The sequence below is a fragment of the Haliotis asinina genome, chromosome 11 (assembly GCF_037392515.1).
Source record: "Haliotis asinina isolate JCU_RB_2024 chromosome 11, JCU_Hal_asi_v2, whole genome shotgun sequence".
Classification (NCBI taxonomy): Eukaryota; Metazoa; Mollusca; class Gastropoda; order Lepetellida; family Haliotidae; genus Haliotis; species Haliotis asinina.
In genome coordinates, this window is record NC_090290.1 from 57,819,655 (window position 1) to 57,842,359 (window position 22,705).

General features: G+C 37.1%; 1 protein-coding gene across 1 annotated transcript in view; it reads right to left on the reverse strand.

Moving 5' to 3' along the window:
* The window catches only part of LOC137255832 (protein C-mannosyl-transferase DPY19L1-like), a 36,812-nt gene extending 16,632 nt beyond the window's left edge, over nt 1-20,180 (reverse strand). Inside the window, exons 1-8 of the mRNA XM_067793399.1 lie at nt 20,015-20,180; nt 12,931-12,955; nt 4,393-4,480; nt 3,310-3,447; nt 2,662-2,782; nt 1,243-1,336; nt 873-930; nt 351-442 (exon numbers count right to left, since the gene is read on the reverse strand). Of these exons, the coding sequence (XP_067649500.1) occupies nt 351-442; nt 873-930; nt 1,243-1,336; nt 2,662-2,782; nt 3,310-3,447; nt 4,393-4,480; nt 12,931-12,955; nt 20,015-20,171 (773 nt within the window). The 5' untranslated portion in view covers nt 20,172-20,180. The remainder of the gene's footprint in view (nt 1-350; nt 443-872; nt 931-1,242; nt 1,337-2,661; nt 2,783-3,309; nt 3,448-4,392; nt 4,481-12,930; nt 12,956-20,014) is intronic.
* Between the last annotated feature and the right edge of the window lie 2,525 nt (nt 20,181-22,705).

Sequence of the window (22,705 nt, forward strand, 5' to 3'; positions counted from 1 at the left end):
AGTATTAATCTGGGACACATTTACATCAGGAATCAAAGGCTTCAGGTTAGAATTTGTCTGGGGAATGAGTTGAATCTAGTAGATCATCCTTCAACCATTCTGATTCTGATGACATGATTGTTCTCCACACAGTATTGATATATGGATACAGTGGTCTGTGGACTATTATGGTCAATTATGGTCAGTAAGCAACTAATGATAATCAATATCCCACAAAGTAGTGCCAGTATATAGTTTCCTGGCATATCAAAGGGAAGCAACTCCACCAGCTTACTGCAGTGTCTTGGATGACTGGGCTAAAGCAGAAGAGCCCAACAAACATGAGATAAACAGGTATACCTATTACATACCTCAGTGTGAATGTAACCAGTAGCATCTGAAACACAAGGAAGGGGTAGGCGAAGCTCTCTCGGAGAGGGGGTGTCCACTGTACTCGGGTGGCCTGAAAGTGACAGCTGGTATTAGAGAGTGAACAGTCAGTTTACTGGTAAGTACTAATGTAGTACTGATGATAGAGTGGTAATCAAGTGTAGTATACTTGCGTATACCATAGATGACAAATGAGTATTCACATGTGTAGTGAGAAAGTGATATATATATATATCAGTAAGTTTTATACTGATTTAGTGAATATTCCAGCAACATCACAGCAGCGGGGCAAAAGAAATGGGCTTCACACATTGTAAACATGAGGGGAATCAAATCCAGATCTTTGGTATGACTATCAATGCTAAGCACCACTACTCCACCATTCCCATGCACGTGTGTAACATAGATTGTAGAACAGTATACACATGTAATATACAACTGCATAGCATAGATAAGTGCGGTATATTTGCGTGTATCATAGCTGACAGAGTATTAAATCATACCTCCCCATGGTTAAAGAAATAGCAGGCCACTGTGAGGACACCACCAAACATGCTGTCACTGAAACACACAGACACCTATGTCATTACCCAGCATGCTTCAAAATATGATCCACATTTGATGTCCAGATATATTCAAACCTTACTTAATGGCAAGTTTTATACGATATTTCGTATGGTACCCTATAATACAACTCCAACTGAGAAACATCTGAGCTAAATCCATTTCAACACCTTACCTGCTACTTTGTTTCATCTGAATAACGGCATATGTGGCAAGGACTCAGGTTTTCTATTTCCACTTTTACAATTGTGAAGAGTACTTGGAGCTGTTTCTCCCCGATTCCACAGGGTACGAAGAACACAGTCTCACCTGAGGTAAGTCCCGAAGAGGAAGAAGATCCCCATCATCATGCCATTGAGAGCGAAAGCTGATTCCACATAGAAGTAAGATGGTTCACCCAAACCTACAGCAAGAGGTGGTACAGATATTTAGCAATCACAACACACATTTTTGTACAAGTGAGCATAGAAATTTACTGTTTTTACAAGGGCAGCGGCCCGTTCTAAATTCAGAAAATGGCTAACAATCCTATAAATGGCCCATTGCCGAAGCTTTTTTCCCAATCCCTGCAATGCCTCCAGTTGTGGTTGTCCTTTAACTTGTCTTCAGCTGAATATATCAGGGTGTAAATATTCATATAGGAAATGGACATTAACATGGTCACTTACATGCAACGTATGTCGTATTTGGGATTTCACTTTCTTAGTAAAGTACAAATTCTAGTACTTTCAGGTTGAGTCCCATCCAGGATTCGAACATGGACCCTCAGAGTCAGGCACCTAATCACCAGCACACAAAGTCAGCCGCCTAGCCCACTCAGCCACTGTGACTTCCACAAAATGAAAGTCGGAGAACTGGTAGTCTAGACAGTGTACTTTGTGTACCCCTCTGATGAGTGTAAATTGGCACGGCTCCCACGGCCGAAAGCTATGATTACACAATGCCATTTAGAAACTGGTCAAATGCAACATATGCCATATTTGACAGTGCGGGTTTGAATCCCGGATGGGACTCAACCTAAAAAGTACTAGAATTTATAATTTACTAAGAAAGTGAAATCCCAAATATGACATATGTTGCATTTGACCACTTTCTAAATGGCATCGTTTACCGATTACTTACATATTTCTCTCAACATCTAACATGTGACAATTGTGACAACTGATTTATTAAGAACTCTGGATTGCTACATTCATTCAATGTGAGAACAAAAATCAGTATCCTGTCAGAAAGGACAAGGTACGGTAAAGGTCCTTATTGGCCCACGAAGTGAAATCAATTCACAAAGTGTTATGTCACTCCCTGGCAATAGATTTTAGTCTGCGATCATATGCATCACATTCTATTGATCATGTTGGTAACTATATAACTATTACTTCATGACATTTCGAGTTGCACAGCAAACAGAAACAACCAGCAGACATCATGAAGGTTTCATTCAAGGGGTGAGAAATGCTTGGTTATTATTTTTATCTCACAGCAGGTAATGAATTAATGTTATCAGGCAAGTACTGGAAAACCTAACCTGCTTGTCTACTATTTTATACCACAGGTTTTCATGCCAGTTTTAGCAATGTTACAGCAATATCACGACAGGTGACACTAGAAATGGGCATCACAATCTGTGCCCATGTCAAGAATCAAATTTGGATCTTCGGCATGATGAGCAAACACTTTAACCACTAGACTAAACCTATCTGCCAAACTACAGGTTTTAGACAGACTCACCTTCACAGCTCTGGACAGGGGTCTTGCCCTCTCCTCGGTTCACCTGCCAACACATCTTCGTGGGACGATTAAGACGTGCATTCACATCTTCAAATATACGATAGCCGATACTAAGCACAACCTGTAGAAACACAAAGTAAGTTCATGTGATATTGGCATCAGTTATTTAGAGTTGAATTCTTGAATTACCTGCCTTCAATTCAATGATTATAGATTGATGCATTTTGTGCCAATGTTCCACCATTACTCAACAACAAGACAGAGAGCACTGGGCATCACACACTTTACACATGTAAAGGATCAAACCTCTGTCTTCAGGCTGATAAGCGAATGCTTCAACCAGTGAGTCAGCCCACCTCTCCAGACCTTCTACAGTTGAATATAATCCACAGAACTAGTGGAGGGAGTTTTCATTTGGAAGGAATAAGTGAGTGAATTAGGAGATAAACATCATGTGATCATATTTGACGCAGATACAGAGATATCTCATAGTGTGCAAAATAGTAATGTACTAAACAGTGGATATGTGTCTATTTAACAGCACATTTTTCAGTTCTGAAAAGAAAGTGCTTTGGCCTGACAACATACTTCATCCAGACCCCATCTGAATTCTCACGGTTTGTATCAAAAGCTGAGCTGTGTACTTACCTCTGGGTACAAGTTAAATCTTTTGAGGACGTTGATGGTCTGGGGATACTCCGTGACATTGTCATACATGATTTCATTGAGGCCGTCCATAAATGTTGGTGCATGGATCAACGTCTTGAAGTATGAGTAGTATAAACCCTGAAGAGCAACACCATACCATGTCAAAGTCCTGTACTTTAAACCAGTTTAATTTAACACAGTCATATCTTACACACCTTGTAAGTTGACGGTGAAGTGTTGACAACTGCAGCTCTAAGATCATTCATTCATAAACTATGCAGGCAGAACACTAGAACATGGTAGAAGCCTTTTCTGTTTCTGTCATGCATTCCATTTGGCAAAATATTATAGAAGTAAGCTGTGGTAAGAGGATAAAATAGTGACTTGATGCAGTCACCACTCTGAAAACAAACCATTGGGACAAAAACAGAAACACAAGTACACTTTCCTGTTTCAGTCAAGAGACACATTTGGCAAAAGGGCCAAGCATACAACTGTGGTAAGAGGATAGGAATAGTATCTAAGTTATGATTGCTTTCCAAACACAGCACGCTACCATAAAAAGAAATCTTTCATGCTTTGGTCATTTATGATGACTACAGTCAAATGTAAGTGAGTATGGTTTATGCTGCTTTCAGCAATACTCCAGCAATATGACAGAAGGGGAATCAGAAATGGGCATCATGTATTGTACCCATGAGGGCAATCGAACCTCTGTCTTTGACGTGATAAGCAATGCTTTAACCACTGGGCTACCCCTATGCCCCATAGTCAATGTAGAGTGGTGACTGGTAATGATCATGTGATGAAACACAAAATATCAAGCAGATAAAAAACTGAAATTTATATTTCCAACTACAACACTTTGAGTATCGAATGCATTAAATTGAGTAAAGTGTACTCGGCTCATTCCCTTGGAATAATGTTTCTTGTTTAACATGTGTTTAACACCACACTTTACACTATACTGATGACTCTGCATCAACAAGATTCTTTCTGAAACGTTGGCAACTTCATATACCACAGCACTGATAAATAAATTAAACATTTTTCTGTTAACCAGGAATTGTCTTTGATCATTACCATCTCGGTCCTGAAGGCCAGTTCCCGCTCCAGTGTGGACAGATGGGAGAAGTGGCGGTCCTTCTCAAACATTGTGGCAATGTGATTCCTACAATGCAAGATCACAATTATAAAAAATATTGTTATAAGCAAGTCTGTTTTTACAATTTATGCTCCATGCTGAGTGATAAGCAAAGCCAACAAGTCATCTTGTTTGCATTATTAATTATTTTATATCAGTAATTTTTACGTAAATCTGAATTTCGATCATCAGATTTAAAGGTATTTTCCCTTTGTGCTGAGAAAAACCCCAGACATAAATAAATTAAAGGTTGGGGTTAGAGAGAGAAGGCTCCTTGAGAAGCACTAATCCCTGTCCCGATGCTCCACTGAGAATGCATGCTTGTAATGTATCCCATAGTTACTATCCCGTGTACAGGATTAAGCATGAGAATTAGTGGGAAGCCACTGTGTCTGTGTGGTGGCCTTGAATGTGTGGGTTCAAATCCTGTATGCAACTTAACTCAATAAAAGTACTAAAATCTGTACTTTACTGAGAAAGTGTAAGCCTAAATATAACATATGTTACATCACTTTGGGAGTTTAACAATTTCAGGTTTTTAAGAGTCTGTCTGCAAGAAAATGTGAGTCCTTGAATATTACACTCTTCTTGCCTTAGTAGAATTTAAGGGTTTTTATTAGTTGTATCATGGGACCCTGTAATATAATGAAAAACAAGAATACATGTGAACTGACACTAATTGAAATCAACACTTAACAGACAGGTTCCATCATCAACAGAAGTCTTAGCACAAACAAATCTTTAACAAAATTAACATCTGTATACATGCTTAAACCTGATAGATATACGGTCTCGGTTCACAGTTCCATGTGAGGTGCAAGTGTAGCATTAAGGGATCAGTAAAAGATCCACCTGTCATTTATGATTTGACTATTTACTCCATCATGACAATATTCCAGAAATGGACTTCTAATCAGCTGGACTTGCGCTGAATTTTCTTTGTTTTGTTTTCCAAAGACCATATACCGTCAAGTCTCGTTAATTTGACATCCTCCGTTGCACAGCAAATTGTCAGATTAACAAGGATGTTGGACTACATAAATGAGACTAAAAAACATTTATTCAATTTGTTACCAACAAAAGCGGCGGATATGCTGGTTGTTGGATAAATGGAGGTCAGAAAATGAGACTTGACTATATACGTGTACTTTGTTTTGGTGTTTTAATATTCTAGGTAAATATCTGTGTCTATTGAAATACACTCCGATTTCAACAACAAACACAATGAAAGATATCCATGTTACACACCTGGAGCAGCATCCATAAAATGCTACTCAACATCTCCTCAGAATACCACAATAACTCAAAATCATGATTATGTTACATTATCTATAGAATATCTACTTTTGTTGTTAATTTAAAAGAGGGTAAACATGATGTCTATGGCAAGAAATAAAATTTATTAAATTCCAAAATATCATTTTCCCCCCACAAGCAATATTCCAGCAACAAGATGGGGATCTGTGAACATGGAGATGAGGGCTGGACAGTCTAGTGACTGACATTAGCAGCAATCTACATGACCAGTATACCATGATAACAGCCAAGTTAGCAAGCATGACCACTCAATCTTGTTTGTTGCCTCTTATAAGATGCATCACTTGCTGGAGCCAATTCAGCTATTATCTTCATTTAATGAGTCACAAATTTCAAAAGAATTGAGAATATCCTCTTAACGACTGAGTAGTATGAAATGACAGCAAGCAGTGAGAAACGTCAATAGTCGTAAAGATGAATTCATCACACCTGGACCACACAGGACAGTTTGAACATTCATCATGGCCACATCTGGGGAGCTTGTCCACATCTCGCAAAGATAATCAATGTAGCAATAAATCACCTGTCTTTTATGAAAAAAATCAACTATTACACTGTGAATGAGTCTTAGCAGAGACTGTCAAGACAAAGGAATACAAAAACTACAATCAGGCAAAAGATTAAGTGAAATACAGTTACAGGAGGTATAAGTACAGCCAAGCAATTATTGTTTCTTTGTTCACAGCACTGTCCAAATATTGGAAGAGAACATAAAGCTAAGTCACATTTCCAACACTTCTGAAAACTTTCCTAAGTACACAACAGCTCAGTTTTTTCAAAGCTGTTTTTCGATAATCAAAGTGAAAAGTAGAAGAAGCATTTATCTGTTAAAGATCACACATACTCGAAGGGGGTACAAATACATAAATCAGTTTTTGACATCACTATAAATTAAACCCTGTCATTAAAACTACTCACTTTGACATTGATACCTTAAATCAACCTTTTTGATAACACTGCACAATTCTCTCCTGAAATTTCAACCTATCTGAGGGGTGCATGACGTAATGTCACTTATACCTGTGTGGAGGCTCTGTAGTATTCTTCTACATTTCAGGGGCTAAATTATCTGGTTTACAGGCTTGTCTAAACCTGAAAACATGACAACTGTTTGTGAAAAACACAATCTACTGTAATTAATTCTTGTCACCTGCTTTGCCTAGCTTCTGAATTACAACTTGTTCATAGACGATTCTGTCAAAATCGCATGTTGTTATAAATCCATATGTTACAAGCTGTGTCATGCAAAATCCTGGTCATGATGCAAATACATATCTACCTATGAGCAGCAGGTAGTGTTGATTTTCTAACTTGATGAAAACAAACCATAATCTAAATTCATTCCACACCCTGTCATGTAACATCCTTCTATGTGAGAATAAATGCTACATACGTAGGTTTTCACAGAGTTACAAGATCAAAACTACTTTCAACTGGTAGCTAAATATGTGTTTGATAGATGGACAGTAGGATTTTTCCAGAGATAGCTTATATAACATAACAATTTCACTCTTGGAAGTGAGGTGGGTGCTAATATAATACCAATTACAATATTATTGTCACTTTGATCACAACCTTGCTTCTGCAGAAGAAATCGTTATCTTACAAGTTGTGTCATGCAGAATCCTTCTGCTCATCAATCATTTTCTATGACTAGTAAGTAGTTTTGACTTTTAACTCAAAGAAAACAAACTTAATAGCATTTTGTATCTGGGAAGCGAAATAGGGGTCGAGCCATATTTATTATATACTTGAGGCTTCCACAACACTCACTATGCATGGTGACACCATCACCCAACCCCTGGGAGCAATTAACGACAACACGAAGATTCAGCATGTCTTTGTTTATGTTGAGAAATCAACAAATGGATGAGTTTGTTACACACTTTATATCCAACTAACTGATAATGCTTCTACACATTATATCACTTCCTGGTTGCTGCAGTGATCTGGCGACAGAGTTACGTAATCTTTCTGTGGTTTCTTTCATGAGAAACTTTTTAGCAAAGTTTAATCGCTCGATATTAATTAACCACACCTATTTCTTTAAGGCTAATCTTCTGCCCCACTATCTTAACTCACTACTCACACTATGCCATACATTTCTGTCAGGTATTCAACATATTGTTAATGCACTGGGTTGTATCTATTGAATATAAACAAGCCAATAATTACCAGTCATGAAATAAGTTTGTTACCAGTTACTATCTGCAGCAAATTTCTTATCAGTTAATGTCTGCATGTGTTTGGTCGGCAAATAACTATTTGCAAAGAAACATGAGAGGACAAACTGAAAAGGTATTTGAGTAAACACAGTGTTGTAATACCTTTGCAGCTTTGAAATTTGTCATGAACATTTGTAGGTAAGCAATTTTGTGTATTTTATGGAGCTGTCCTGACAAAAAACTATTGTTTTGTTCTCTTCAATGGACATTTACTTCTTTACTTCAAAACAACTGTGCATCAATTTTTCTGTTTGCCTTTGTTTCCAGTATACAACATGCTATTTTACATAAAAATTATACATGTTTGATACTGACAAACTGAAAGGTATATATCAAATCCATCTCACCATATGGCGATGTCAAAGATTAAATGGCTGATGAAATGCCAGCTGTTGAAATACATTGTTTTTGACTTTCTAGAATCTAAGGCCTGTGATTCTTTCTATAGGTGCAGAACACCTCCGAATCTGAGTCACCTGAGCAGACAGACATTTACAAGAGCTGGACTAATACTAGACGAACAGCTCCATTCCTTATCACTATGTGCTCAAAGAGGACTTTTTGTTGTGATCCAGTGTAAATTAACTTTACAAGAATTAAATTTAACTTTGCAAGTGGCAATTTCATTGAGGCACTTGAATACTATTGATTTAGCTAGAAAATTTCATACAGTGTTAGAAATTAACTTTTTAGCTTGTAGCCAGTACTTGGTACCTGCTTCAAAAATAGGTTGCAAAATCCCTTATCTGGTAGCAGCATTCTTTCATATTGCTGTTCTTCCCTCCCAGTCCCATTACTGCCTTTGGCCACATGGAACTGTGGAAGTCTAATGACTGTCTATCCACTCCCCCACCACCTGTTCACCAGTGGTCTACTGGATCAAATTCTCTAAACTTCTGTGGGTCTGCAAGTTTGATTTTCATCAAATCTTCAAGTGTATCTGTTTGCAGTACATGCCAGGGGGATAAAAATCTGCAAACCACACTTGGTGATGGCATTCATAATTCATGTCAAGGCTGACAGTTACATGCCTCCAGTACAACCTTCGTATATTTAATATTCAGGCATCACATTCTAGTCAAAAGAAATTCAAAAAAGCAAAATAATGTTGGCATCCTTAAATTTCTCTAGTATACAACATAAAACAGTAAACCTTGATAACATGGAATGTCACTCAGTAGAAACAAAAGTTTCACATTTAAAAACATCATTCATCTGCAGATTCATACACCAGGGTGAAATCAGCAACACATTAATTTCAGATTATCTTTTAATTATACTTTTTTCTCATTCAAATGATGACAAAAGTTATTGAAAGGAAAAGTCATATATGTGAACTGTCACTAAACTTGTCAACTGCCACTATAGTAGTCAATCTTGTCACATATCATACTGCTCTCTTAATGACACACAGCCAAGCACATAGCACAAAGTTTCTGCTTAATCATTGTTGTCACTGTTTTCCTGTAGTACACAGCTTGAGGCTTGTCAGTCTCCCGTGTCAAGTATCCTGTCTGACAAGTTGAAGCTATCACTGCACTGTCATGATGGCAGTGTTCACATAGGTAGATGCTCTCATTGACGGCTTAGCACGTTTGCCTCTTAACATATTCATTTCTTGTCTGGTTATCTAATACTCTAGTAATACATTCTTTAGCCAAAAACATGAATATTTGCTTTCCTGGGGTCAGAGTGTTGTCAAGTGAAATACCTGAACATAGGTATGATTTCATAGTGATAAAATATTGGCATCATTTCTTTCCTGCATGATATTTTGCAGAATGTAAGTAACAAGATAATTAGACACTTACGAAAAACATTAAGCTGTGGTCAAGCTACAAGATGTCAGGAGAGTCTGGACCAAACAATTCAGTGACTGACATCATAAGCATCTATCTTGTGACCAGGTCAGACTCCACGTCAGCAAGTCTGACTACCAGAGCCTATTCAACAACTGGTGCACGGCTTCTGACAACCAATTGTTAACTGCACCTTCCCAGAGGTATTTCCATGACAGCAACATCTGGCAGAATAATGGATTTCACAACGACAATGTCAACCAGTACCAGATTGTTGACCCCTACAGAATTCAAATCAATATTCAGCTAAGAATATTGTGTACAAATAAATTAAAATAAAACTCCAGTCTGTTTGATCTTCATTACTTAGATGAATATTTGAAGCCACCGGTCAAAATAACCATAACATGGCGTACACGCTTCCATGCAAACCAACTTCAGCAATGAAACAAGAAACAAAAATAGAAAACAAAAATTCCATTTCGTAAATTTATGACTGTAACTGCTTGGCCTGAAAATCGTCTTGGACTAGGTCTAGATAAATCACTGATCAAAGCTTCATATACTGCACTATTACAATGTCTTTACAAACAAGAGTCATCAGAAGATGACATATCCCCCCGGCCCCCACATATTTGAAATGGCAATATCTGACAGTTACTTATTGTGTTTTTAGAACAAGTCTGAATTGTTTCCATGGAATTCATGAAAAACATATATGCCATATATCTGTAATCAGAAAAAGTCACCATTTCAAGATCTGTCTCGCATATCTGCCAAGATCTTTTGAAAGATATGAAATGGTTTATAAGTTGTGCTCTGGAAACGAAGACCATCTCTCCATTTTGAGACTGAGTCAGAATTGTTTCCATGGAAACCAGGAAAATTAAAAATGCGAAAACATTTTAAGTAGCAAAAGGCACCACTTTGTGCTCTGCTTCAAATATCTGCCAAGTTTTGCTGCAAAATATTGAGTAGTTTTCGAGTTGTGCTCCGGAAACGAAGCCCATCCCTCCATTTTGAGATTAAGTCAAAATCGTTTCCATGGAAACTGGTAAAATGATAAATCACAAAAACCTGTAAATAGCAAGTGGCACCACATTGGGGTCTGCCTCATATATCTACCAAGTTTTGCTGACAGATATTAGGAACTTTTTGAGATGTGCTCCAGAAACGAAACACATCCCTCACTTTTGAGACTAAGTCAGAATCGTTTCCATGGAAACCGAGAAAGTAAGAAATCACAAAAACCTGTAAATAGCAAAAGGCACCATTTTAGCTTCTGATTTGTATATCTACCAAATTTTGCAGAAACATAGAGGACGGATTTTGAGTTCTGATCCAGAAACGAAGCCCATCCCTCCATTTTGAGTCCAAACCGATTTCATTGAAACCAAGAAAATAATACATCACAAATACCTGTGAGTACCAGAATACACCACTTTAGGTTCTGACTGATGTATGTGACAAGTTTTGCAGAAAAATATTGAACGTTTTTTGAGTTCTGCTGCTGAAACAAAGCCCATCCCTCCATTTTGAGACTGAAGTCCTAAGTCCGAAAAAGTTTCCATGGAAACCAAGAATATAATGTATCACAAAAACCTGAAAAGAGCAAAAGGCACCACTTTGGGATCTACCACACATATCTACCCAATTTTGCTGACAGATAATGCAAAGTTTTTGAGTTCTGATTCGGAAACGAAACACACCTCTCACATCTGAGACTATGTCCGAAACGTTTCCATGGAAACCAAGGAAATCAGAAATCACAAAAACCTGTACGTAGCAATAGGCACCACTTTAGGTCTGATTGATATATCTACCAAGTTTGGCAGAAAAATATTGAACGGGTTTTTACTTCTGCTCCGGAAACAAAGCCCACCCCATCAATAGACTAACACCAAAATGTTCCATGGAAAAACAAAAAAATAAAAATGCCAAAACTCTGTTAATAGCAAAAGGCACAACAATAGGTTGAGATAATTATATCTATCAAGTTTGATCTAAAGATATTGAATGGTGTCTGAGTTATGCTCCAGAAACAAAATGATTACACACGGACAGATTACATGCCGAGGGGATAAAAAACAGAAACGAAAAAAACAGCTCACTAAAACTAACTAAGAGTGTACTAGGACAGATAGGAAATGACAGCTACCTCAACATTATAAGTTGTTCACTAATCACAAAGGGACCATGGGTTGAGGTACCCTCGATGTTTGTTTATGTTCTCTGAGCCCGAAGGGTGAGCAGAACAAGACCAAACATCGAGGGTACCTCAACTCATGGTCCCCGGGGGACCAGTGAACTACGTATTTATCTTTCTGAACACCTCAGTGTTAATTTTGAACTGTTTGAAGCATGGGTATCAGATCGTACACTTCAGCCAACCTGTGTAAATCAAACTATTTGAATTGTGCATCTTGCTGTTTTTTCCTGTGGTTATTGTTTGAACAAAGTTGCCATGATGTAATTCCCCTTCTTAATATTCACAAGGACTAAATTTGAACATTTTGTCAAAGTGAATTTATTGGAAAGAGAGTCAAATGTTTTCATAGACATCACTAGATTTTGCAGAAAGCACAAGAAGAACAGATTCAGAGTTATTTCCGTGCCATTGATTTCCATTCACAAAACATCAGTAATTTCCATGCATCAAGCATCGTTTAATGTTCTTCGAGATAAAAAAGTAACTACCATAAAGCATGGAATGAGTTTTTGCTATTGGCAGCGGGGCATACTGAAATGCACTATGCTTGTAAGCGGGGTGCATAAAAGATAACAAAAGAGCGCTCAGCCAATCAGAATGACAGTTATGAGTGAGATAAGATATTCTTTAATATTTCCTTCATCAATGTTCAAAATACACATAAAACTATTTGTCCCACTAAATATTCAATTTTGTTTCTACTACTGACCAACAGGCTTAAAAATATTAAATTAAATCAGTGATTTAGCAAAAGTGAGTGAGTGAGTTAAGATTTAACGTCACATCTGCAATATTTCAGCCATATCGTGACGACAGCATTTAACAATGAAATGTTCTATATGTATATTGTAAAACCTGTCAACGAGATTTAGCAAAAACAATAACTCACCACAGTATACATCGAGCAAGAAGGAAGACTTTACTTACCTGTGGGAAACAGCAATTCCAATGGCTGAAACAGGACAAAATATATATGTAGGTAATACATTGAAGTAGATGAGTGAGTGAGTGTAGAAACAGGCTTTGCACATGATACTGAAAAATGAATCCATGAATTAGACAGAGTGCACTGTAGAGCATTTATGGTTGCTTATGTTAAATGTAACATTACCAAGGCACTGCTTGTACTTGCAGACACATGTTTGCCTGGGATTCTGACCTTCACATTGCAATAAATGGAAGATCTAAGACATTACTGACTTTTCATTTTGTTCTGTTATCAGTGAGATACAGACTATTTCTAATGTAGTTCCTTCTTATATATCTGAAGAAATTCAGAAATTTTAAATTCCATTTCGAAAATTTATGATTGTAACTGCTTGGCCTGAAAATCGTCTTGGACTAGGTCTAGATAAATCACTGATCAAAGCTTCATATACTGCACTATTACAATGTCTTTACAAACAAGAGTCATCAGAAGATGACATATACCCCCGGCCCCCACATATTTGAAATGGCAATATCTGACAGTTACTTATTGTGTTTTTAGAACAAGTCTGAATTGTTTCCATGGAATTCATGAAAAACATATATGCCATATATCTGTAATCAGAAAAAGTCACCATTTCAAGATCTGTCTCGCATATCTGCCAAGATCTTTTGAAAGATATGAAATGGTTTATAAGTTGTGCTCTGGAAACGAAGACCATCTCTCCATTTTGAGACAGAGTCAGAATTGTTTCCATGGAAACCAGGAAAATTAAAAATGCGAAAACATTTTAAGTAGCAAAAGGCACCACTTTGTGCTCTGCTTCAAATATCTGCCAAGTTTTGCTGTAAAATATTGAACAGTTTTCGAGTTATGCTCCAGAAACGAAGTCAACAACATGTTCATGGAAAAGAGAAAATAACACATCATAAAAACCTGTAAATAGCAAAAGGCTCCACTTTGGGGTCTGCCACATATATCTACCAAGTAACACTAACAGATATTAAGAAGTTTTTGAGCTCTGCTCCAGAAACGAAACCACATCTCTCACTTTTGAGACTAAGTATGAAACGTTTCCATGGAAACCGAGAAAATAATACATCACAATATCCTGTACATAGCAAAAGGCACCACTTCAGGTTCTGACTGATATATATACATAGAGAGAGAGAGAGAGACACTTCAGGGAGGGCTAGGCAGTTTGGAAAATACTTTCCTTCAGGGACTGTGAGACAGACTATAACTGACAGAGTGTTTAGGCCTTACAGTGGAGAGGGTAGGCTAATACTAGTCTGAATGACACTCGTAATACCATAGCAGTATAAGTACAAGGGAAGGAGTGTTTGGCATGAACAAACTATAGATTTGTTTATTTCAAGTGTGTAAGATTTTATGTATGAATGAATGAGTTCAGTTTTACGCTGCTTATAGCAATATTCCAACAATATCACGGTTGGGGACACCAGAAATGAGCTTGACACATTGTCCCCTTGTGAGGAATCAAACCAAGGTCTTCAGTGTGGTGAGCAAACGCTTTAGTCCCTAGGCTATACAACCACCTCTTATGTGTGAATAATACTAGTTAGTAGTCGGGAATTAAACAGAATAAAATGGCATATAGATTTATTTTGTAAATGGTACTGTGTTCACAGCTAGTTCATTTTACTTCATTGAACAACTTCTAATATAAGCCTTTGCCTTACAGAAACAAGATGACACAACTTTCTACTTCCTTTCAAATATTTATTTTCTGCATTTAAACTTAAATACAATCAGTTCATAACTTTACTACCAGTGCTGAAAAACAAAACAAGAAAGTATTTCCTACAGAACATTAACATAAAAAATAAATGGGATAGGGATGTGTCTTTTCTGCATAATTTATCCGCTTGAGAAGATGCCATCACCTGGGATGGAAAGTAGTGGCCCTCGAGGAAATGTCAACGTCAAAATGTTAATAACGCATCATTTGTAACTGTAATGAATCTTCATTCAATGCCAGGAAACTTCACTTTTGAAAAGACTGCATGAAAAGACACCATGACAAAGTTAGAAGAAATTAGAAAACATATAAAAATATTTTTTGTTTGGTGTATAATGATGAAATCGGCAATATTCCAGCAGTCTGACTGTAATCTCCAAATAATCAAGTCCAAGTATACATAATGAATACAGTTAGCATATCCATACTGCTTGACAAGTATTAGATGAGCCATGACCTGACCCCATTTCCATATACGGGAATGCCCTCCAGAACATTCCATTTCAAACAAGAGGGAAACAGGTTGTCGTCTAAATATTGAAAAGTTCAGTTTCCTCATGCGAATCATGTTTAGACTGCTACTGCTTGACAAGTATTAGAACATGTTTGTGACAAGCAGGCTTGCCAAGTAAACTGGGCCCCGTCCCTCAAAGCGATTGTAGCACTACAACTGTCGTAAGTCTATGTTACAGTATCGGAGTTACGATCATCGTAGCGCTACGACTGTCGTAAGTCTATGTTACAGTATCGGAGTTACGATCATCGTAGTGCTACGACTGTCGTACAGTATCGGAGTTACGATCATCGTAGCGCTACGACTGTCGTAAGTCTATGTTGCAGAATTGGAGTTACGATCATCGTAGCGCTACGACTGTCGTAAGTCTATGTTGCAGAATCGGAGTTACGATCATCGTAGCGCTACAACTGTCGTAAGTCTTTGTTCCAGAATCGGAGTTACGATCATTGTAGCGCTATGACTGTCGTAAGTCTATGTTACAGTATTGGAGTTACCATCATCGTAGCGCTAATGGCTTACAGAAAAATAAAATGATACATAGCTTTAATGTAAAATGATCCGATTAATTAAAGTACTGTATTGCATACAGAGTTTTGCGAACATAATGATAAAGGTAATACTGATAAACCAGTATTAGATGAGCCACGAACTGACAAACGACCCCAGTTTGCATATATGGAAGGCCCTCCAAAACATTCCTTTTGAAAAATTAAGTGAAACACCTTGTTGCCTACAACTTGACAAATTCAATTTCCTCGTGCAAATCATGTCTGCAGGACACATGTTAAACAGAAGCAGCACTGAGTTCATGCCACAGTCAGCCTGTATTGCACGGATTAATCCCAGATCTACCTCATGTACTTGTAGCAACCAAGTGTATTCGTCTACATTCCCTGCCCCACTTACTTTTCACAAACGCGTTTACTGCACAGGCTCATCTAATATGTGTCAAGCAGTAAGTCCAAGCAAAACTTCAGTCATCAAATCTAGGTACTTTTCAAAACTATCAATAAGATCAATATTTTGTTTCAAACTTATTCATGAGGACATGACTTTTCGTTTTCAGAAACAGTTCATTTGTTATTCTAAATACACTTTAAAAACATTTATGCTCACACAACTTGTGGATCAGTATTATCTATTGAATTACTAACTAATCATTAGAAAGTTGATTGTACTATATATATATGTTTTTCTGCACCAGGTACATCTGTGTGGAAGTGATGGTGTGCATCCAGATGGAACAGGACTTTCATTCATTACTGAATTGAAATATATGCTCTATATTTTTCTGTCTGTATTAAGTTTATATTCTTCCCAACAATAAAGAACATATGTCAGATATGAATCAATACTGTTTTCTTATCAGCACAAACATTATCACTAAATTGTTGGGTTTTTTTGTTTCAGACACAAGTATAGTGGCTTTATGAAGCAAAGTCAACCATCATTAATCTATACATGAAATACATAATAACAGGGTATTCAGACTGTTCTTTAATAGTGTTCTTATCATAGGCTAATAAAACCTTCGAGTCAGCCCGAAGTAGGCTATACAGTCCTGAAACAAATATACCCAATGCAACCCATGCAAGTCTACATTACCGCAGTTTGTGAAAATGAAGACATTCTCTGAGCTCCTTTTCATTGCATTTGTAATCTGGATTTAATATGTGTAAAATATGTTCATTTCAGAGACTAGCTGTTAGTCTTAGTCACCTTGTTGTCAGTGATGTGACTTCTTAATAGTTACAGATCAAGGATGCACACTAACCTGTCTGGGAGGGGTAATGGAGGCGAATAACAATCTGAATACCACGAGTCGTGCTTAAAATGTTGAATAAAACATATTTCACGGGAGTAATTATTAAATATGGGGTTGGAAATCAGAGAGCACAACCTAGTGAGGAAATGGGAGTGTACCTTTGATGGTGGTGATATTTTATTTTGACACGAAAAATACTTTATGAACTGAAGCGAGGGAAGTGCGTTGCCAACCTTTGCTCGCTTTGCTTGCATATATGAAGACTGGTCATTTTCTCTACGCTGCGCAACCACATTTGCTCTACAGTTTGCCTGTGATCAAACATAGGCACAGAAGTTGACATTTATTATTTTCTCTCCCTTAAGCATTTCACTATTAAATGTCATTTGAGATGTACTTGTGATTGCAGTTCAAGTACAATTATGCCTGTTTCTGGTGTCCCCTCCATGATATTGCTGGAATATTGCTAAAAGTGACACAGAACAAAACTCACTAACCATGCTAACTGATGAATTTCCTATATCAAAATGGCAATACTGAAGTTATAATCAGTTTGTATGTTTGTGAGACTATTCCAACATGCAGGGATGCAGGAAAAGAGAACTTTCAAAATTTTCCACTTGACCACCAGACCAGTGAGTGGACAATAGTGGTCCTGTCTGTACTTCAATAGTCATTGGGACCACTGCAAGCTTATCATTTAGAGATCCTGGCACACTGCATGCTGGCATGGATTTATAGGGAACAACTTTCAAGAGGGGCTTGTTATGTTTGAGTCAGCAGTACTAATGTATAGTGAATTTAATATAATGAGCCTAAATGTAGCATTTAATCAGAATCCCCTGAAACTGCACTGCAATATAATATAGGTTGTATACTAGACATTTATATAGTGATATGCACTGCAATACATTAGGGGTGTTTGACAGTGATTAACACCTTGATCAAATTTTCCATACATGTAGTAAATATTACTCTGCCTGGTCTATCACCACCTACTGTAAATATGAATACAAAAGATATCATGAGAACAAAATTATTCCACTTATTTAGGCTATGTCAAGCAGTATTGCAATTTGGAAAACACATGTAGTATGCATTGTTTGAAAAGCAAAAGGTATACCCAAAATTGCAACCTGAAGTTACTTTAGCCACCTGTATACCTTTAAGATAGACTCTCTCTTTCAGGTTAGCAGGCTATTATTGGCTAATGTCGAGCTGAATCTATGAAGATGGTTATAAAGATTGAAACTACAGAGAAATCAAAATACAGTTGTGCTTCTGAATGAATGTCACTTACACCTGAAAACATACACATAACGTTTTATCTAAATTCATTGTGTGTGATATACAATCTTTATGTGCAGATCTTTCTGTTACTGATACCTAGCTTTGGTGATGTAATACATGTTATTTCAAGATTACGCGTTCTCATTAAATTACTAATTGGAAGCCTTGGAGTCTGCATGAGTGAGATTGCTCATTTGGAAATTAGATGCCTCACTCAAAGCAGTTTTGAATCTCTACAAGACAACAACATGAAGCATTATAATTAATATCTTACTGAAAAAGTCTAGTCCTAAATAAAACACTTATTACACTTTTCCATTTTATGTCCAGAGCAGAAAAATCAATAGGCGTGTGACTGCCTAATTGCCTATTTGCCAATTGCTGTTAATTGTAATCACAATGTGATATAACAAGTATAACACTATAATGCATACATATAGCAGAGATGACAGTGCTTTCTTTGTTATGCTGAAAATACATTTAGTTAATGTAAAACTGGAAGACTGGGAACCATTTGACATAAACTGAAGGCAAACAGGGAAGTTCTTATCTTTTATGCTTTTGTGTACAGATCTCCTGAGTAATAGATAATAGCTATCGAAGAGGCCAATATTCATCTCTAAATCTACAGCATTTGTCAATACGAATTCCCAATTTGGAAAAAGGACTGTTTCATATAATAATGGCTGTTTCACTGATATATAAAAGAACTGACTTTTTCACATTTCAGGTTATATAAACATGGGCACACTTTGCATAAATCTGCTAAGCTAATTTACACTGGTTTTCAAATTCATTACACTATAAAAAGACACATTGGTGGGACTGACTGACTGACTGACTGACTGACTGACTGACTGACTGACTGACTGACTGACTGACTGACTGACTGACTGACTGACTGACTGCAGTAGAGTAGCCACAGACCCATCAGAAAACTTAACGTGATTAATTTCATCAACTCCATACTAAATAACTAAAACAAACAAAACATTAGGCACTGCAATGAACTTGATGGAGTGGTTCACAGCAATAAAGCAGCCTTCAACTCATTCTCATTTTGTCTTAGTATGGGAAAACTGATTTTTCAATTCATGGAAATAAATGCAAAATAACACTCTAAATTAGTAAAACAATTATCATGGTATCATTTGCAATATATTTTCAACAGCACAAATAAAGATGCCTTAATGTTGACCCTAACAATATTGTATTCTGTAAAAGTCATCTAATTTATGACATTAAAAGCCTACACTAAATCCTTATTTTCAAGAGGAAATAACTTAGCAACCCCCATACCCTTAAGTTACAAAATGAGCGTCATGTGCACATTTGGGAATCACAGATGAATCCCTAATGTTGATAGCAAATCAATATAAATTCCGGGGCAAAGACTCAACAGCCATGTACCAAAGTGAAGCCTGTGTACTGGTTTCAATAATTAAGCAGTACCGTGGCGATTCTAATCACGATAACACCTAACAATACAAGTCAACATGGATTTCGCTTCTTTACAATATGAAGTTCAGTTTACATTCATCATAATAGGACATTTATTCATGCTCCTTTTCCAAGCCACGCACTGAAATGATTTCATAAACTGAGAGCATCAGTTGCTAATAAGTTTCTCCATTTCGCACAGCAGATACCGGCATGGACAGCTAGCAGACGATATGCCTGTATCTTCATCATGCAACAGGATTCATCTCAATTGGTGGTGTCCCTGTCCAAGAAAAGCAGAGCACTTACCGACAGCCACGAGGAAGAGTTTGTAGGCAATGCCCCATGAGTTTCCATTTTCCTTTTCTCTCTCTCTTGACTCAGAAGACCTGCTGTACTTGCTTTTACCATGCTTAAACGAACTACGATGATCGCCGGTAGATCCTTGCCGTCGATTCCCCGCCATCTTGAAACGTCAAATAATGTAAATACTGTTTTCCTTGAGCGATATTTTAGTATCTTGTCCAAGGAAAAAGAAAACTACAACCAGACTTCACGGATGCAATACCAGTGCACTGAAAATCTACGATTTTTCTCAGTATCAACAACAAATTCTGCAAACTTTATCTTGCACGAATATCTAAGAGAGATAAAGTGTCAGCACATCATACCTCATTGCCAGTCTCGAACAGACATTGATGGGTTACTTCCCATGGAACCGGTTTATTTGTTGACACAATCGTTATGCTGTAACGCTATCACCCTGTCATTGTTGAATGACTGTGTTGTAAAACCAGTCTGTCAGACACTCTCCCAGTCGCTTGATGAAACCTAGCTAAGCAGTATGTGTGCCGACTTTGGTGTACAAAATTTGTTATCCACAAAATTCTATTTTTCATTTTTCATCAACTTCCATGACGCCGATTAAAACAATTGGTCGCAACATTGTCATCGTATTATATTTAAATTAATCACGAGTCGAAATTGCACTGAATTCATCATCAACGCAATTGTTCTGCCATAGGTCACATCTATCTTTTCATTAAGTGCCCTTTTTTTCGTTTGCCTAGTTCAACTGGCAATTTGACATGGTGTCCGAAATCGAATACGTGAATACCACTTGCTGTTCTGGATATGGTTCAAAAGAAAACTTAGCTATAAGGATTATCACACAGGAAAAATGGTAAAAATGACACATATCTTTCTCATATTTTCATGTTTACACACTGGCGAATAGTATGTTTAATGCTTGAAAACCAGAGCGTTCTCTGGGAGTGAGGCTTTTATATATTTCCAGTGGTATGACACGGAGGATGACCATAAGCAGGAATCAAACTTCAACTTACCAAGGGTGCCAATCAAATCAATTACAAAATGCCACGGCAAATTTGGTGCGTCAGGGTGCCCCAAGGGGTAGTCAAAATGTCCCAAATTTATTTAGAATGCTTACACAGATTAGATATATGCCATACATGCAGAATATTTCGTCAACTTTGATATCATATTTTTTCATGTAATGATAAGAGCAAAAGTAATAATCATGTATAGAAAATATGCATCTTATTAATGCTTCTGTAAAGAATAACAAGAATAAAATGAGATGTTTGTTTAGCATGTTTAAATTCACAGTTTTTGTCAACAGGTATGATATAATACTTATCAAAACAATCTAGAGCTTTTGCCACTTTTTTTTGTCAAAAAGTGCCCAACGAGCAATTTGACCAATACTCTGGCCATTTTGACCAAATTTGCTGAACATTTTGTAGCTGGGCGACTTGACTGCCACCACCTACCACACATCCATGGGTAACAGACCAATTCATAGGTTTGATATTTTCATGCAATCATTTCGTAACCCGTTTTATGTTATATTAATCTCCGAGTGTATAATTCTTAACCATTTAGACTCGAGTTCTTAGAAAGGCATTTAGATGTGGTGAACGCTAGTCAAAGTGTTTTTTCTGTATGGATAACAATATTTTCTATTTGTTTTAACACGAAGTTGATTTTATGTGGGACTCCTGTATCATTTACTGCTGACTTATCCAAGTTTTACGTAACATTTCTTGGCAACAAGAGATCGGGGTAAACGATCCCCATCCGGCTTTTTAAACGTACTTTAATGCAATCCCTTAATATATAGTTTTAGAATCATTGCAAAATGTTTATATACGCTTTACGATGTACATGTAGCTATTAAATGCAAGAGAAAACTGAATACAAAGCATATTTACCTGTTTCTGTGCTTCAACAATTGTGATAGAAATTGCAAGGGTTTGTGATAGGTGGTGGTTGACATTATGTAATGCTGACGCCTGATTCTGAAATAATGGGTAAGCTAGTCAGAAATATGTACTGATGAAGTGGTAATGATATCGATTTACTGAATGTGAAGGGTGATGTGGTAACCTTGTGGTTAAATCGTCCGCTCGTCATGCTGAAGATTCCCCACATAGATACAATCTGTGAAGCCCATTTCTCAGGCTACCATACAAGCTGTGAACATATCATCCAAACTTAAATCATGTGCACCAAAACAGAACAAAGATCACCAACAAAAATAGGATAATAAACTTCCAAAACTGCAACAATATCCTCTAATGATGATTTGTTCACGGTCTGTATGGTAGGCCTGTTTCTGGTGTCCCCCACTGTCGATATCAATTTAAATATTTCGAAACGCACCGTATAACCCACCTCATTCACTATCGAATGTATATCACAATGTGGATATTGTTTACCTTCCAGCATGTGTAGCAGGATATTATTTGATATTTTTGAAGCCAACATTGTTGGAATATCTCTAGAAGCCACAAACTATAACAGACACCAGACATCGGTATATGGATGTTCACAAGGATTCTGGACTATATAATGACTTACTCACCAACTCGATTTGCTTTCGTATCTTATTGGATAAACCACACGCCAAAACGTGTTAAATAACGTGTACATTCAGAGAAGTGAACAATCTCACGATACTACTATTTCACTCTTCAC